The 19360-nt window shown below is 50.2% G+C and overlaps 1 protein-coding gene across 1 annotated transcript in view; it reads right to left on the reverse strand.

Moving 5' to 3' along the window:
• The window catches only part of SIM1 (SIM bHLH transcription factor 1), a 45313-nt gene extending 34278 nt beyond the window's left edge, over nt 1-11035 (reverse strand). The window contains exons 1-2 of the mRNA XM_059468897.1: nt 10747-11035; nt 724-806 (exon numbers count right to left, since the gene is read on the reverse strand). Coding sequence (XP_059324880.1) covers nt 724-806; nt 10747-10921 — 258 coding nt within the window. The 5' untranslated portion in view covers nt 10922-11035. The remainder of the gene's footprint in view (nt 1-723; nt 807-10746) is intronic.
• Between the last annotated feature and the right edge of the window lie 8325 nt (nt 11036-19360).

Below are 19360 nucleotides of genomic sequence, written 5' to 3' on the forward strand. Positions count from 1 at the left end.
GAAATCCCAAATACCTCTATCCTATTTCAAATGTCACGGAGGTTTAGTACTTGTCAATTTTATAAGGAGAATTTAGGCGATCAAAGAGAATTTAAAACTCTCCACAGTGTAAATAAGACAATTAGTCAGGTACATTTCAGCAGACACAGACGGGACTTCTGGGTGTGGCAAGAGCAGAATAGGCACTCCAAAGGCCACACGGTTCCACCAGAAATATGTGGTGATGGTCATCACTAATATTCTTTAGTATTTCAGAGCGCTGTGAGTTTTCAGATCTGTCCTCCCTGATTGGTGTCTCTGCTAGTGTCGGTGCCCGCTGAGCCCTTCTGTCCCGGACAGCCGTCCCTAACCTGTCGCTTGAGCCTCTCCTTGCCACACCCCTCTGGGCTTCACGACATTGATGATGTGTGTCACCTTGTTAATAAATTGGGGAACAGTCGTGCTCCTGTGTCTCTGGCACCCTGGGACACACTGCAGATCCCTCTCTGTGGACGCAGTGTTAGATGATTCTGAGGCAAAGGACCCAGAGGGACCAAGCCACCAATAAAACACACGACACGGAATCAAAGGGGTTTGCATTTCTGAAGTGGTTCCCCTCCTGCCTACCTTTCTATTAAACACTTGAACGGTTAAAAATTAGTCAAGGTGGCAATTGAAAGCTCAGAAGAGGGAATTATTTCTTTAATCATTAATACCATATGCCTGTTGTTTCCAGACCAGTACCTGCAAAAGGTGGGATCCCAATTCCCGTCCAACATTATCCAGTGGGCTGGTTCGACTGGAGTGGCCCCAGGCTTCTCCAAGTCCTATTATTTAAAAAAGACAAATAAAAAAGGAAAGTACGGTCAGGAGATGAAAAATTGACTCGTGTGGGCCTGATGGGGTGAGGGGGGGGGGGAACATTTTTTCCTTGTGTACACTCTAAAACATAAATACATACAATCTTTGGAAAACTAGATGTGACTTCGTTGCAGATAAAAGCCTCATTTGTGCTTTTTCTTTTTTTCAATATCTAATTCCTCAGAGAGAAAAATACCTTAATAGTTATTTTGAGTTAACGGTGAAGTTAACTTTTAAGACCTAAGTATAACAGCATGCCAGATCCAAGTGCTTTTCAGTGCTGCTTTCGGCTACTGGGAACTGTCCCCCTTGAACTTCAGGGGAAGCATCCTAACCTCGCGGTTTCTCGTCACTGTCCAACGGCACGGACCGCCCTCCCTCCTGCCCCACCAAGTCTGCCTCCAGGATTCACCTCTATCCCTTCCATATCTCTTCCTGCTGCTCCGGTGGGCGGGATGGCTCCCGCTGCAGGGAGGGATGATGTGCCTCCATAGAGCCTATTCCAGAAATTAATCTTTCCGGATTTGCCTTATGTTTTACACGCATCTTGTTTTCTCCTATGCAAATGAGCAGTAATAAAAGCCACGTGGAAGTTACTTCACCGGAGTAAAGCTATTCATGGACGATGTCTTTTCACGGTGTTGTTGCTGAAATAATTTAAACGGGTCACTTAAAACCTTTGAGGCTTGTGCCATGAAATAAGTCTCACTCCGACACGCACTAGCAGTAAGATAGAGCAAAACGGAGGGGAAACCTACAAATCCCGATCGATGGCTGGGGTGCCGGCGGGATGTGCTCACTCCTGCAGTGCGGGTTCGGGAAAGGCAAGACCTCGTTTTCCAGTTATTTCGAGACAAACAGACGAGGTGCTGGCAGCAGGCAGCCGCGGGCATCCCTCGCTATTGAGCGGCCTCACCCGGGTGTTTGCCGGTCCGAGCCGAGCTAACGATTTCCCCCGCGCTCTTTGAACGGGGCATCCCAGCGCGGCCCCTGCGCGCCCTCCCCACCGCCCGAGCCGTGCGCCCCGCTCGTCCCCGCCTTTCGCTTCCTTCTCCCCTTCCTTCTCTGCCTCTTCACAACAACTTCACCACCCCTACACTTTTCTCCTTCTACCTTAACTTCACAGCCCTACAGAGGCAGGAGATTCTCCCTGGCCCGTCCCTCATCCTGCAGCATCAGCATGTAGCAGGTCGCCAGTCAGAAACAGGCTCCTTCCCATTAATTCCTCCACGCCAACTAAGGGGGAGCCAGCCGCCAGGATGGAGGATCACCTCCGCCCCCTGTACTCAGGAAGGAGCTGGCAAATTTTACACAGCTTCCAGGAAAAGAGAGAAAACCCCACGGTATATTTGTTTTTCCCGAACTCCTCGAAGGTTTCTTTGCTGGGGAGCCGGGATGGCCCGTTAGCGCTGAGCTGGCTCCTTGCCACGTCCCCCACCCGGAGGGTAATTTGAGTGACAGGTTTCTTTATTCAAGACTAAATCTGCACTGCCCGCCTATGATTTAAGTTGCTTATTAATCTAAGTTTAGGGTTCTAATTATTCTTCTCCTAAAAGGGAAAATAACCCGACCCCAGCGGGTTAATGAACAGCTCACGGGCATTGCAGGTTAACCTCCCTCGGGAAGGCGGTTCTTCACGGCGCACTGAGCTCCTCTGTATGTTTCAGGTGGAAACCCCGCGCTGCTGGGCTCTGTCGGCTCATGGTTTATAATTAAACGTTTTCACTTGTCTACCTGAACCGGCTTTTTCAAATCCTGTCACATGTGACGATCCTTTGTGCTGCCCAGATGTTTTCAGTACTTTCAAGTCGGAGACTCTTTCTAAACGTTGCCAATCCCAGCCTCTCCCAAATCGACGGCCTCTCCTGATGCCCCTTAAATACTGTTTTCAAAGATTATAAGAGAAAGCCCCCTCCACTAATTTTCCCTCCCATCCACCTCCGTCTATTCCCTTTAACATCCAATTTCCTTTTATCGAGGGGGCAAACTGTGATTTCTTGCACTTGACCTACCGCAGAAAATTCTGCAAATCCTTTGATTGTCTATTTAAAACAAAACAAGGAAATCAGCTCTCCCTTTTGCTCCAGGATTATGCTTGGAAACAAGATCTAAAGATTCTCTTGTAATTTGGAGAGCCAACAGCATAATAGCTTTGGAATAGAAACAAGCAGCTTTGTGAGAAGAAGGATAACTAAATCGTTTTTAGGCAAAGGATTTTCCCAGCTAAAGTGGCCGAAGACAAAGCAAAACATAATCTATTTTGGAAGATTTCCAAGTTATGCCACATTAACCTTAGCAGATAAAATTTGCTTTCTTCCCTGCGGCCCCTCCCCCACGGCGGTCTGGTTTATCATATTTACATAAGTAGCCTTAGAAGGGATGTATCTATTACGGATCTAAGGAGCTAGCGAGATCACATTTCATTTGGAAATAGAGGGGAAGTTTTACTCTTGCTTAATACTTGATGCATTGTAGAACCATTTCCATTTAAATACCCCCGACTCACGGATTACCTCCATGGACTGGCTGCATGGGTTTTGTAATTTCCTGAAAATGAGATTTCGATTTATAAAACAAGAAACCAATTAGTAACCAAATGAGGCGAAGTAGATCCACTAAAATTGACCTAATCCCACAGGCACCGTTTAGGTCAGTTCTTGGCGAATTAGTGATGAGCAACCGTCTAACATAAGCTCAAGGCATCACCCAACTGTGTTATTCAAGCAGAAAAATATTTTTTTAAAAAATGGATCGAGCTTTTATTTCAGAATGAATTTGATACTCTTGCCAATATATGGATTATATGCTCCTGCCTAAAAAACTCTTCCTCCTATTTAACAATCTCTTTCACTCGATGAACTTTTTTTCCTGAGAAGAGAAACTATTTGTGCCACGAGATATTGTCTGCTGTTGTGAGGCGGGAAGTGAAAGGCAAAAAAGAAAATAAGCAAAAAAGAATTATTTTTTTTTTAAAGAAAAGAAAAGCATTTTATGCAGACTATCACTCATCGTTACCCAACAGCCTTCGCCTATAGTGCGCAGAACCTGCGCGGAGCGAGCGTGCTGATTCATCGTTTCTCTCAGCACTCTCCAGTGGAAAGCCACTGTGCTTTCCACATCAAAAAGCATGTCCATCGGTTTCATGGGCTCCTACAAAGGCGGGTCCCTGTGAAATGCCTTCTCCCACCCAGCCGCGCCCACCGCCGGCACTGAGAGCCGCTCCGCACCGCCAGCCTGTGCCCCAGGCCGGGCGTGCAGCCAGACCTGCCGCGCTGCGCTGCCCCGCTCCTGTCCTGCCTTCCCCTCATCTTTTGATTGATGCAAGCCTTGATGTCGACAGCCAATGGAACCAGGGGCTGGGTGGGCACCGTCCCTATCCAGTGGCGATACTGTTTCAAGAAGATCCTCTGTCCCACAGAAGGGGGAAGAGATTCCTGAATCGTTTCTAATTTGATCTAGGCAAAGACGGAGGAAGGCAGGCGCAGGGAAATGAGACTCCGAGAAGCCAGGGCAGCTCCTTGGCCCCGGTTGATCTCCGGGTTACTCGTCCCTCTGTGAGCATCTGCAGCGCAGAGCCCATCTCGACCCCGTCCTTTGTCTGGCAATAGCAAAGGGGGGCGGAGGTGGCGGTGGGGGTGGGGTGGCCAGAAGATGCAAGCCCTTTATCTACTTTGCGCTGATTTGCCGGCTTTTAAAAGCAGTTACGGCGATTTCCCCAGCGGGCTCGCAGTCATGAAACCTCAGCGCAATCCGGATTCACTGTAGCAGGCGACTTGACGCCCCCGTTTAAAAACACCTAGTGGAGAGCCCACCCTGAGCTCCAGAGCGCTTCTTTGGGGGCCAGACCCTGAGGCTGACTCCCTCCGAAACCTTGGGTACCCCTCCGGGGTTTGCCCTGTCTGGCGCACCGCCCCTCACGGCCGGGCGAGGCCCAGGGAAGCTGGCCCGGAGACGAAGCCCCGGAGGCAGGGAGTTCGTTCCTGCTGCTGTGGATGGGCAGAGGGAGAGGCTTGGGGGGCTCTCCTGGAGGCAGCCCGCCGCTGTGGGACAACGCTGGGAGCCCGCCCGACGGGGCAGCCGCAGGGAGTCTTCCCTAAGTCGGGTCCCAGCAGGACCATCGCGGGTTTCTCTTCCAGGAGTTGCTCAAAACTCCCTCTCTGGGCAGCGGCCCCCGCCGCCGCTTTCCCGGGTCTCTCCGCCGCCTCCCGGGGGCCTCGGCCCGGGGACGTCTCCGCACGCTTTGGTTTCGCTGCGTTTTCTTTGCCCTTTCAAGAGCCGCTGTATGGTTATTATAAAAGGACGAGCAGCAGCTCACCCCTCGCCCGCCGGCGCCGCGGGGATGCTGACCCCACAAAGGGCGCGGGGTGCGGGACCCCCGGTCACCTCCGCCCCGGGGCTCGCCCCTTCCGTGCTGGGCAGGACGGCGACGAAGCTCGGCCCGGGCACGGGCAGTGGCTTCGTTCAACCTGCCCAGCAAAGCCTCTCTACAGGGAGGACGAGAATGTCACCTTGTGAGCGGCTCCTCAAGCAGCTCCTTTCCTGCCTCCCACCGCCCCTCGGCACTGCTGCCTCCTTAATACCAAGGGACAAGCGGGGCACAGGAGTTGTTTGGGAAGAGGGAGACAGGACAGCTCAGTCCCATCGCCCACGCGGTCATTCTCTCTCTCTGTCCAGGGGAAATGACAAACAGCTCCGGGAGTCGCGGGAGCAGAACCTGCACGTCCTAGTCACCGGCAAGCCAAAAGGCAACTGGATGTTGTATCGAGGAATTAGCTTGATTCGATTAACCATTTAATTAAATCGTCTGCCGCCAGCGCTCCTTTCTGCCATCGCCTAACGCCAGACAGAGCTGATTTCCCAGTTAATTTAACAGGCAGTGGTTAATGATAACTCAAAATCTCGGCCAAATGAGGCTTCTGTGAAGGACTGGGTCGCCGTCGCAGGGTTCAGATGGAATAGAATAAGCTATGCTTAAAAAAAAAAAAAAGAAAGAAAAAGCTGCTCATTTCCACTGCCTGCGGATGCCATTAGCAAGGTTTCGTAAAGATTTATTATCTGGGTAAATCACACGTATTCATTTGAAGTAGAGATAAATTAGCATCCCTATTTCTTTATAAAAATAATAATAACAGGAAGGAAAAGCCCTGTTGACTAAACAAACATCCCTGTCAAGAGAATGGTAGTGGAAATAATGCTGAGGCTGTTTCACTATAGAAAGAAAAACCAGGATTTTGGCAAACAGGAGGTAGCGGAATTGCGCTTTGAAATGCAAACAAACGGAACCATGTCCAAATTGGAGAGAGGGGAAAAAATCAGGGCATTTTCGAGCACCAACTACTTATTCATTTCTCCAGAAGACTCAAATTCAAGTAGCCCTTATTTCGAAGAAATAGGGGAAGGAAGGATTTGCGCCAACGCACACGCGGTTTATATGCAAGCTGAAAAATATTCTCCAACGTGAAAACGGTTGTATGTTTCCAAAGGAAATATGATTTTTTTTCCCCGCTCTTCTCATTAAGTATTCCTTCTAAAACATAAATCTCTGGCGTTTTTTTCAACGATCCTGCTAGTAATTTAGTTCTGCTCTTCACATTTTAAGTTCACATCAAAACTGGAATTAAACAGAGATTCAGCGTGGAGAGTAAACTGCTGCTTAAATGAGAAAAACTTCTGTAAGAAAATAAACATTGAAACTTAATGCTCAATCATTTCCCTTTGCAGCAAGAAAAACAGCATTAAATCACCTATCCACGTGGGAAACGGATTTTTTTTTTCCTGTTGATCTCTTCCCCCTTTAAAATAAAACAAGGTTAAGGGTTTCAATATTGAAATGTTAACCATCCTGATTCGGCGAAAGTTTATGTAAACGGGGTCTCTGCTTTTGTCTCGAAAAGCAAACGCCTCTCTGCGCCAAAACGATCCCTTCCCACTAGGACAGACTGCAAACCCTCCTTTTGCATCTCTGGGCGCGAATGGAGAATAGGACCTTTAAAATATTCCCAACTAAAAAATAAAAACAAAACCCAAACAAAAATTATTTATTGTACCACCTGGGTTTTTTGTTTGGGTTTTACTATTTTTTTTTCTCCCTTCCTTTCTGGATACTGCCGAAGGTCAGTGAAGAATTACCCCGCTATAGTAACAGTGATCGCATCGTTTTTGGTGGAAAAGTCTTTTAGTCCTTTGACATCCTGGAGATTTTTCTACCTATTTTTTGCGTCCACGTTACTTACATTAGCGATTTAAATTAAAATATTTGTATTTATTTATAATGAACGTTGAATCAAGAGTTAATTAATTAATTCTGCTTTAAAAATAACAAACAAACAACCCTTAAATATCTTCCTTAATGTCCTCAGAAAATTCCAAAGCTGTCTGATCACCGAAAAGCAGTATAGGTCTTATACGCCTTCTCCTCCTGAAAAGAAGTGTTTTAATAATGAAACGATGCAAGAAACCTACGTCTTGCGCTTGTGTCCTTGGCAGGTTTAATCAGCTGAAGACCTAATGAAGTGAAATTAGGGGCAGAAAGAGCAACCCTAGCGTTTCAATAACTTGTGAGAATTGCACAACTATTACGAGAGAAAGCCCATAGCAAAATTTCTGTTCGGTTTGTCAAGTTTGTCCAGTGCCACTGCCTTATGTTTAGATGTCTGGGGGTAAGAAGGAAACCCCACGTGCTTTTTTAGTGCGTGACTCTCCTGGCGTTTCACTCCCAGAAAACTCTTGTTTCCAAAATGAACCCAAAATCTACCCACCTTCTTTCTCTATAGGGACCTTTCAGACACAAAAATATGCAGACAAGCGCACACCGATTCTCTCCGCCCTGTCCCCTGCCCCTCGTGTGCGCAGCGATGAGGAGTGTATATCTTTCTGTACGTGATTATTTACAACCAACTCTATGTAAGCACTCTATGGGCAGATGGAAATTCGCTCTTGTACCGGGGAGAGGGGATATGAGTTACTCTGAAAGTGCAGCTTGCTCTTATGGAGACAACGTTTCTCTACCCTGACTCCTCCAAGATCTCTTTAAATGTACCTCCTACCACCCATCTCCAGTGTTTCGGCCAACTCATCGGGTCTGTCCCTATGCATGTATCGCTTTCCTCCCCAGGGAAATACAAGCGAAAGGAGCCCCAGCACATCCATCCAACATCCCTGCCCTGCCTCCTCCGTTCAGAAAGAATTGCCCTTTCCGTGCGTCATTTCCCTGGCTGCTACTACCTGTTCTCCTTTCCCAGAAAAGCGATGGTTTGGTTGGTTTGTTTTTTTTGTTTTTTTTTTTTCCTCTGGGTGGAGGCACTGGAAAATCAGAATAGCCCCTCGTTTCCTTGCCTCCCTATACTCATACCAGCCGGACAAGCACAAGCACACCCGCAGCGGGAGCCCAAGCTGCTCCGCCGCGTTCCCGGAGCCCACTGCGTCCCCCGGGGAAAATCACCCGGGCTCGGCTCCGGCCCGGCCAGGCACAGGCGCAGCGCCGGGGCCGCTCGTGGGCGCCTCGCTCGTATTTAATAGCGGCGCGGGCGAGCGCAGGGAAACCCGCAGGGCCGGGGCCGAGCCGGGCCCCGCTCTCCGCTCCCCGCCTCCTCGGAAGTACGTGGGAGGGAGAGGGAGCCGGCGTGGGACAGCGGGGAAGCCTCCCTGCTCCGCGCCACGTTGCGGCTCCCGCTCTCGGGCCTTTGTGCCCAGCTCGCAGGGATGCGCGGCCCTGAGGATGCGGGCGCGGCCGTCCCCCGTGGGTCCGCAGCCCTCTCGGCCCCGGGCCTCCCGCGGCAGCGCCTCGGAGGGGCGAGCCCTTCCGAGCCTGCTCCCTGCCTTTCTTTCTAATGCGCAGTTTGCCTTTAATGAGGCTGCGAAGGCTCCGCTGCCCCCCGAGCCCCGCTCAGCCGCCCCCGCTGCCTCCGCGCTCAAATTAGCATCTGCTGAGGCCGGCAGCGGCCCCGGCCCCGGCGCGCTTCGCCGCACGGTTCCCCAGGGCATTCAGGCATCCTGCGCTGCCACCGAGGGACGGGCATCAGCTATTCTTCTCTTCCCGTGATTACTCACAGCCTACAAGCAACACCATATGCTTCTTCTGATCAAACAACCCGCTACATAGGAACCAGTAATTGACGAGACCTGCTCGAAATCACGGAGAAAGGTAGCCTACTGAGACCGCAGGAGTTGACAAATCATTGCTAATAATCCTTTTAGGAACATCATGGGCATCAGGGCTTGCAATAGCTTTATTTTTATAAAGTATGCGCTGACAGCATAAAGGACAACTCCGTCTCCTTTGAAACAAGGGATTGTCCTGCATAATGATCTTCAAGGTGGCAGAGCAAATAGAAGAAGAAAGTGGATTGATGAAGACTTTAATTATTATTTTTAAAGGTTTCATTTAACCCTTTCTTTGGTTATAAGTGACTCGATGATATGGAAAGTTATTTCAAGAAATCACTGTAAAATGCACTGGATTGAAAATGACTGCAGTGGCTTTTAGGTATAAAGGTTCATCTGTAACCTGGGGCGGGGAAGGGGGTGTGAGATTACCTCCCCCATCCAAATGACTGCCACATTGCGTATTTATTTTAAAAAGTAGAATTAGTACCAGTAGTCCACATATTTAACTGGGGAAAAAAAATTATAAACCTCTCAAATCACCAAATCAGACAAAACTAGATCAAAACAAAACTAGGCCATATACATGCTCATAATTTGTAAAAAAATATAGGCCAACCTAGTCGAGATACAGCTACAGAAAACTCGTGGGGACATATTACGTTGTTTTCTATGTACACTCACTTTTCAACAAAACATGCAGCGAATTTTATATTAGGTCAGGGAAAAAAAAAACCAAAAACCTCTTGATACCTTTTCTTTCACGCAGATCATAACTTCATCAAGTTGATCTAAATAAAAGATTCGTGATTTTTTTTTTATTTTTTCCCCCTACATATTATAAAATCAATAGAGCGAGAACATGAAGAACTTTATTCTGACTCTTTTAACTTTGTTCTGTTTGTTTTTCTTGGCAGCCGATCTAGAAGACCAAAGACAATCGCTTTAGATCCTGATACTATTTAAAAGCAAGAGACACTTCAGGACGCTAAAGTTTTCTTTTGCTAGACAGGCGGGCTGTTGCTGCCGTGGAAGCCAACGTGAAGTTTACTATTGCCTGTCGAGGAGAGTCGTGTCTAGGCAGGGCCGCTGGTTTTGCAGCACTGGGTGGTCAGCGGGATTGAATACGTCTGGGTGCAAAACTCCTGCTAAAATTTTCCGAGGTCGATTAAAGCCCTCAAAGTGCTCTGGTGATCCTCAGAACGAGACACAACGCACTCACACACATGATGTGACTCACTGTGCTCGACTTATTTATTTAGCCTGGGTGTGAGCACGCCTGCACGCGTGTCCTGTACCTGTACACCGCACCTTTCCTCGAGAGCCGAACTGAGGCTTTAGGACTTTGCATAGACTTATGTAAATATTTACCCATATACTAACTCGCCCTCACAGAATTACTATAAATAGGGGTGAATCATGCCCTCTTAGGCCTTGCGTGAGCTTGGTGGGGGATGAACATTTGACTGGAAGTCTGGAGGAAAAGGAAACCCGGGTTTGCTGTAGCAGAACACGCAGCAGAGCTCAGTGCCTTCAGGTGTTGACAAAAGCACCATAAGTCTCCAACCAAACCTGTCATAGGAGCTAAAGTGAAAGTATTTACAACAGAGGAAAGTGACAGCGGAGGGCACCCTGTCTCTAAGCACACTCCAAAATATTGACCTTTTCCTTTTTTTTTTTTAATTTTCTTTTTTTTTTCCTTTTTCTTTTCTTTTTTTTTTTTTTTTTTTTTTTTCACCGTAAAAGTGATAAATGACATCTGAATCAGAACGAAAATAGAGACGAATAGGCATTCTCACCTACCTTCCGGAAAAACCACTCTCATTTTTAAATAGCTGGTAGTGAGTCTGATTATGGATGCTTTGTCCAGCTGAGAGGTGATAGCGGAGGGCAGGGGTAGTAATTTAGCCAGTTCATAAAATTCACTGTTTTCTTTCTCCCGTCTAGTCCGGGCAGCATTTTTGGACTTCTCTTTCATCCTGTTTTTTTCCCGCTTCCTTGCTACAATTTAAACTCCAGAGATTCATCCAAAGGTGGAAGGGAAACTCATCGGCAATTCATCTCTCCGGAGCATCAGGCTGTGATTCTGAGTGCGGCCATTACTCAGAAAAACCGTTCTGTTGTGTAAATGCAAACAAACATTGAAGAGTAAATATGTTCTTAAAAAATAATAAAAAGAAAAAAAAAGAAAAAAAGTAAATATACTCTGAAAAGCAGAGTCAATTAGATGGGGAAGGCATTTATCCAACGCAGTTCAGCACTCCAAGCGAATGCATTAAAAAAAAAAAAAAAAGAAAAAAAAACTAGAAGGTTGAGGCACCAGACAGCAACCAAACGATGTATTTCTGGCCTTTTTTCCTACTCATGGCGGGCAGAATAGCTCCTCGGAAGAGGGTCATAATAATCCCGTTTTTCCCGTGATCCGTTGTCAATCCGAGGGCCGAAGCGCACGGCCGCGGGCTGCCTCCCAGGACGCTGGGTGACTTCCCCGGAGCCTCTCTCTGTGAAGACAAGAGCAGTCCTGGAGTGAGAGGGTCGGTACACGGCGCCGCAGCGGAGCCGCGAGAAATAATAATCAACAACCAGCCGCCGGCGGGTGTAGTATTTTCTCCCACCAGAGGGGAAAGAAAAAAAAAGTGTATTTTCCCATCTAGCGCGCCCGTGGAGAAGCCTGCCCCGCACTCTCCTCCCACAGCCCTCTCACTTCCCAGCCCAGGTGTGCACTGCATGGCCGGAACGAAAGCGCAGCGGAGAGCAGCCCCCGGCTCCCGGCGTGAGCGGCTTTGGGGCTGCGCCGGCCCCTCCGCGCTCCCGCGGCCAGAGCTCCCCGCCTTCCGCGCTGCCAGACCCTCGGTGAAGGACGCATTTCCAACCACGGAGTATTTCTGCTTGTTTTTCCTTTTCTTTTTCCTTTTTTTTTTTTTTTTTTTTTTCTTTCTTTCTTTCTTTTGAATTTCTCCTCTTCTCGGCTACTGTCCTCATTCCTCAGCTGGGATCGGGGGTGTCTACCTCAGCTGCACCCCAGCCAGGGGAGGCACGCTTTGCCCAGCCCTGCCCCGAGCCGGAATCCACCCAAACATCACATTTTTCCAACCAAATTATCTTTTTTTTTTTTTTTTTTTTTTTCCTCCTCATTTTTCACCGTGGGGAAGCGACCCACAGCCTAGCACCGCACATCACTGCGGTTCTTTGCTGAGGCTGGCAGATTGTGGTGGGTTGTGATCTTCTTTTCACCTACCTTGAATCCCTGAGCCCGGCAGCCTGCAGAGAGCTCTCCCGGGGTGAGGAGCCCAACTCTTTAATTGGCTCATTAATGGCACGGGGAAAAGTTTGCGCCTGTCACTGCTCCTCGCACCGATGGGCAGACAGACATTGCCGCCTCCCCATCCCCTTTATCGGCTCTCAGGCTCTCCGTCTCACATAACGAGGGGTGGGGTGGGGTAGGGTGGGGTGGGGGGGCGAGGTCGGTATTAATGAAGAATCCCTAATTTGCGGCTGAGAAATGCCTAATAACTTCTTGATGGCTAAAAGCCTTTTAGCACAACTTCATTTCTCTCCAACTCCCCCCTCGGCCCCCCTCGCTCCCACCCGGCCGAGCCCGCCCCTAACGCCACTCACGGCCCCGCCTCGCGTCCCGTTGGCCGCCGCCGCCCCTGGGCCGGCCCCACTGGCGGAGGGGCGGAGGCGTCAGGCGGGCACATCCCCGTCCCTCTCCCGCCTCCCCTGTTCCCCGTGTCCGCCCTCTGACCTGGCGGCGCCGCCGGGGGCAGTGGGGACGCACAGACCCCCACGGGCACGCACAGACACACACACATCTTCTCCCCGCTACCTGTTGGGGGATTATTGGCGTTGGGGTGGGTACATTGTGGCCATCGCCTCTCCGCAGGGCAGCGGGGGTGAGCGGCCGAGGTCCCGCGGGACTGCGGGTGGGGAGGATCGCCGCGGTTTTACACACCCACGCACGTTTCCCCACCCCAAAGCCCACCGAAGTGGTCGCGCTTGGGAGAAATAAGCTGCAGTCACGTCCCTTGCTGCCCCCCTCCCTGACACCCCCAACTTTAACCATGCACGGTTTTCCCCTGTGCTGATGCGCTGCGGGACAGCGTGAATCGGGTCCTGCGGCGGAGGGGAGAAGAATGGAGAAATATTTTAATTTATTTTCTTGATACACCCTGGAAAAAAAGCCCAAACCAAACCAAAACAATAGACAATCCGGCGAACAGGGAAGAGGAAAAAAAAAAAAAAGGAAAGGGAGAAACTCAACCCCAAATCCTCCTACATTAGGAGACAGAGCTGCTTTAAAACTGCCTGCAAAGTGGACGTGGGGTCTTTTTTTTTCTCGGGGAGAGGGACTACTCCTAATCTCGTGTGTCCCCTGGGGAAAATAACCCTAAAAACATGACACTGCTCCTTAAACTGCTGGCTCCTGAACAGAGTAGATAGAGCAGAGAGAGAGTGCCTGGAGCGGTGGTAGAAGGTTTGTAGAGTCATTTCAAAATCATAGCAAACTCTCAAAACCCTGACATAATTGCCAAACCAGTCGGTGCGAGACTTCAGCTAAAATAACTGTTTAAATGAGATTGCGCTGGCAGGCAACAGTCGGAGTATTTCGAGGAAAAAGAAACGGTCTCAGTTTTCCAAAGAAAAACATGAACAAAAAAAAAAATTTAAAAAAAATTAGCCCTTGAAGCATCTAATCCCTTTTGCTCCTTGGCCGGCTCTAGTTCGAAACGCAGGCTTGCAGCGCAGACCGTCTGTTCGCTGCTTATCACCTTAAATCTCCCCTCGGTTAAAAGCTTTCCCTGAGTTCATTTGGGTAAATAAAGGAAAGACGGAAAGAGAGGCATTCAACAACTCCTCTGGGTGTCCAGGCGTCTACAAGCATCAGAGAAATGTATCCACGTAGTCTCAAATGTTCTTTTGATTGTCTTGTTTGTCGAAGCGACTCGTCGTTAAACAAACACGAACGGAAGGCATTTAGTGAAGGTAAGAGTAAAAAAAAAAAAACAGGAAAAGAGAGCACCCTTCCCCACGCTCAGTCATGTTGTAAAGCGATCGCTGCTGTGGGGGAAGGTGATACTGATTTTACAAAAATCATCCCTGTATGTTACAGCCCTCAGGTGTAACGTGGCTTTGGGGGACAAGAAAAGGATTAAAAAAAAAAAAAAATCTTCCTTCTGGTTTTCATTTGAGGGAATTCTCTTCCTAAACGGCACTGAAGTCTCTAGGAGGGTATTTAGACATATGGCCAACAACTGGACTAACACTGTCAGGTAGCTCACGACTTATTTGTCAACAAGAGCCAGAGAGAATGTCTTCTGTAACATCCTGGGAAAAATAAATAAATCAGTAGGATACACTTCTGCTAATTTATTCCAGGGAAAGTGAGCATCCACCTTACCAACCCCGCACAGCCCCATCGAAGCCCGTAGCTCACCGAGGATTCTTTCCCGGTGTACCGGGACTCGGTTTCTTCCCTCCAGCCCGGGTGGGTGACAGCGACCGCACCGGTTCTCCCCGCGGCCGGGGCCCGAGGGCTCGGGCTCGACGAGCCTCTGTGCAGATTTTGAATGTGTAAATGCTGCGGTAGATAAAGTACAAGATGTGAAAGGACTAGCGGCTGAAGGGCAGTCACTCAGCTCTGGAAGTTACAGCAATCGTGGACAAAGTCACCTCTCCACAGAGCCACCAGAGCGGGGTCAATACGCTGGGGATATTTCCCAGCAGATTTCAAGAGGCAGTTCCCGAATGATGGGAGAATTTGGCCGTTTCAGAGATATTAACCTTGTTTTCCTTCGTCAAAAACAAGTGACTACTGCAAGCGAAGATCAGACTTGGCACTGCCCCGTTCCAGGTGTACAGGCAAAGGCAGCCCGCAGCAGCTAAATTCGTGGTTTTCATGTCAGCCGAGAGCCCGCTGTCACCGAGCCCGGTGAAGCCCGTCTACCCTGAAAGAAGGGTGCATGGTGCTGCTGAGCAAATGAAGCGGAGGCAGCCCTGGGCCGCACAAGCCGTGGGAGCGGAGCTGAGGGCAGCGAGCGGCGCGGACACCTGCGGGCCGAGGGGCCGCGCCCGGGGCGCACGGCAGCTCCTGCAGCTCCAGGCGGGAGAGCCGCTCCGGCAGCCTGGAGCTGCGGGGCTGTGCTGGGCTGCGCTCAGTTCGCATGCAGGTATTCTCGGGCGAGAATCTCCTGAAAAAAGAGATAATACTGGAAAATTGAATAAACAGGTACTGCAGTGCAATTTGATTTTAAAAGGCGCATAATAAAATGGTGTATCTGAAGAAAGGCTGAGCGAAAACAAAGCGTTTCAGAGACAGGTTTCCTACTATAGTAGAAAACTTGTGTAGGCAGACACAATATGCAGCGTGTACTGCAGCATGTGTGCGTGAGCGTGTGTATGTGTGTGCAGAGGGGGAGGGGGAAAAACTGTACAAATCAAAGCAAGGGGAAAAAAAAAGAAAAACCCTACCGGACCATTTCCCTATAGGACAGATCAGATCCAGTTTCTTCTTCAGCACATTCGGGCGTACTCTGATGTATTTATTAGATTATGAATTCGGACGGGTTTATTAATCTCCCCTAAAGAACAAGGTGGCCATTTCTTATACAGGGAGAAAAATCTCTTCGAACGTAAGCCATCACTTACACACAGCTTTTGTTGGTGAATTAATGACGAGGATCGCTCTCCCGATTTCTTAAAAAAAAAAAAAAAAAACCAAAAAAAACCAAACTAATGAAAATTCGGCCTGGTATTAGTTACGGGCCGATTTCCACACGCTAAGCCTCCCTCATTTTTGCCCCGGCGAGAAGCGGGATCCCACCTCGCAAGGAGCCTCACGGCCGAAGGGAGCGCCCCGCCGAGCATCGCCTCTGCCTGAGCTGCGGCTCAGCCCCGGGTGCCTGAGGGAGAGCGGGCGCTGGGAGACCGAGACTGCTTTTTCAGAACTCAGTAACTTCAGATACACGCACTGGGTACCCTGGTGAATTGGAGTGTGATGTGAATTTTCATCCATGCCCTCATCAAGGCTTTATTGACATAAATATACACGGCAAATGCTCTTTGAGACCATTCAGAAGTAATTAATATGTTTTAACTGATCTAGATCTTAACCTTCAAGATTCAAGCCATGCTCTAGGTACTTTATTCCTGCTCTTTTGCTAATGTTATTAGGATGTTCAGGGCAGCAGGACAAGGAGAAAGCAGATTCTCCAACACAGGAAATAGTTAACAGACCCTTGGATACCAGTTCTCAGATATAAGCGTTTCTGAATGCATTTATTAAAAATAATTACGGAAACATTGCAAAATTTGAGTAACTGACCACTAGTGATTGTTAGTTATTTTAGGCAACTCATTCAAACAATTTTTGGCGATATATCCGTGTTAAAAGATACTTTGCAGGGAGGAGAGACACTTCTCTTGACTACGCGCTCCTTTCAATTTTATTGTTTTTGGCATAAATGTAACGAGATGATTTATATTCATTTTTTCAGGGGAGGCAGAGGTCAGTACCTTTTAGCCCTTATCTTATTGAACACACTCTTGCTAATGATTGGAAGTCAAGCTATCTTACTGTGGCACGGAGCAGCGAATGAAAACATAAACTAAATATAAAGAAACACTAAAAAAATCTACTTCATGGCTAGTAACAGTTATCCCAAGGGACATTTTTTCTTATCTTCTGCATTTCCAAAGGAGCCTGGTACACTGAACGCCCGAACCGAGCTGAAACGCCCTTGTCAGGGATGAGAGGTTCGGTAACGACCCGGGACTGGAACTCCGATGAAATGACAAACTTCAGAAAGTGCTTCCTGCCCTCCCTGTGCCTTCACAGACATCCTGCCCAGCTCTGATAGTGCTTTCTGCTGCACCGGTGTGCTTTATTTCCCTCCTGCTCCGGGACGGTACCGGCGATCGGGGCTGTCCGGCCCCTCCTCACCTGCTCCGGACTCCCCGCGGCCGGAGGCGGAGCCGAGACCGCACCGCGCTCCCTCACAGCGCCCCTCGGGGCCCGCCGCACCCTGCCGGCGCCGCCTGGAGCCCACCCCCGCGTAGGGCTCGCCTCCCCTGAGATCCCGCTCCCCTCCAGATCCCCACGGCGCTATTCCTCTCCCTCCCCCTGGAGGAGGCGGGGGCCCGAGGGCCGGTGGCGGCAGCAGCTGGGGACGCAGCCGGCCGGGCCCCGGGTCCGCCGCCGCTCCCTCGCGGAGGGCAGGGCCGGGGTGCCCGTGCGCTCCCTCCCCGCCGAGCGTTTCGGGGAAGGCTTCCCGGCTGCCGAGGGCTTTGTTCGGCTGCGGGCTCTCTGGGGGCTCGGCAGCGGCCTCCCCGCGCTCCGCTCCCCTTCGCTTTCCCTGCCCTCCGCCCCTGCCCTCCCGCGGCCGCGGGACCCGCAGCGCCCCACGCGCCCCACGCGCCAGCCCCGGCACGAGCGCGCTCCCCGCGGCGCTCCCCGCCCGCCGCCCCTCACGGCGGGCACGCGCCGCGCTGCAGCGACCCGGGGCTGTCCCTGTGCCGCCACAGGCACCGTCCCACCGCCGCAGGCACTGTCCCTGTGCCTCCACGGGCACTGTCCCTGTGCCGCCACAGGCACCGTCCCACCGCCACAGGCACTGTCCCTGTGCCGCCACGGGCACTGTCCCTGTGCCTCCACGGGCACTGTCCCTGTACCGCCACAGGCACCGTCCCACTGCCGCAGGCACTGTCCCTGTGCCACCACGGGCACTGTCCCTGTGCTGCCACGGGCACTGTCCCGCCGCCACAGACACTGTCCCACTGCCACAGGCACTGTCCCTGTGCCACCACAGGCACTGTCCCTGTGCCGCCACCAGGCACTGTCCCACCGCCACAGGCACTGTCCTTGTGCTACCACAGGCACTGTCCCTGTACCGCCACGGGCACTGTCCCTGTGCTGCCACGGGCACTGTCCCTGTGCCGCCACGGGCACTGTCCCCTCACCTGCGAGGGAGCCCGGCGAGGCCAGGGGAGGGGCCCGCACGTTGCCGAGCACCGGTGCTCATCCCCACCTCCCTCATGTTTGTGGTTTCACCTGCCTGGGGTCGAACTAGCCCTCCTCACGTCCAAAGGAGAGGCGGTCTGAGTTTTGCAGGGGGCGATGGGGAGGAAACGTCCTTTTCGCCTTGTTTTATCTGTTTTGGTTTGCCACGTTGGATTTCAGTGAGAAGAGTCCTTGTGGGGGCTTTGCCCAGGTACTGGCTGACGGCAGGCAGTCCAGGGGAGCTGCCTCATGGCAGGGGGAACCATTATGGGGAGGGTGGGCTGCCCCAGGCCTCTAGTACAGCGTGGGACCTGCACTTGTTTGTGTATGCTGATGGAGCTGGAGCTGTGTCAGGCTTCCTCTGCACCCTGGCTATCACTGAATCCTCCTTTCCCAAGGCCTGGCTTTGATTAGCAAAGAAGTTATTTCATTAGTCGGGGGGGAATCTGTCAGCAGAAGCCTGTTTAAATTTCAGCACCCCAAAGAATAATGCTTAAAATAGTGGGATCCGTTCCACAGTCTGTTCTTACTATCAACCTGATAATTAACAGGTCACAAATAGACTTGTATCACTGCTTTGTTTCAGTGGAGGAGAGCAGCTTAACCCGCCTTGAGGACACACTTCGCTTTGAAATAACACATGCCCGTTTCAGATGAAATCAATAGCAAGAGGAACCACCCCCTTCTGTTGCTCTGAAACGCTTGTCTTCAGCCTCCTATTGCTTCAGAGAATAGGCTTGATCAGACCAAAAAAGGAGGGATGCAGAGTGAGGCTGCCTGACAGCTCTGGAGCTGGTGCCTGTTTCGCTTGGTGTATATCCTAATCATTATGGTGCTTATAGCTTTGTTGAAAGGCAAGGTGGGGAGCATTCCCTGCATGGGTTTTAACAGGATCTTTTCTTGTTTTAGTCTCATACCCATTTGTGGTTGCAAGTTTAATTGTTTTTATGAGCATTGCATGCTAAGCTGAGAACAACCTCTCTTTTCTGAATTATTTGGTCATTTTGCAAGCCTGTCACTACTCTCCTCTGCGTTCCCCACGTGGTGAATAGATGCCTTCAGAAATAATGTGGAGGAGATGATGTCTTTGAGTAAAACACTGTGAGATCAATTGCTTATATTGGGTGGGGGCATAGGGAAACAGCACCAGACTTGTAAGCATGAGTCCAGCTTGCAGACTGTTCAGACTATGCTAAACCTGTTGCTGAGGGAAAGGGTGTTCCCAAAGCTTGGCATATGCCTGTGATTAATATTTTTTTTTTTTAGGTTTTGCCTCATTGTTGAAATGTTTTGTCTAAACCCTGATTTCTGACTATTATTCACTGATAGTGGGACTCCATTTACATGTGATGGCTGGATGTACCCAGCTGAAGCAAGAGCCCATTCAAAGGACAGTTTCCCCACAGCACCTCTCCTGAG

This window comes from Ammospiza nelsoni, chromosome 3, assembly GCF_027579445.1.
Source record: "Ammospiza nelsoni isolate bAmmNel1 chromosome 3, bAmmNel1.pri, whole genome shotgun sequence".
NCBI lineage: Eukaryota > Metazoa > Chordata > Aves > Passeriformes > Passerellidae > Ammospiza > Ammospiza nelsoni.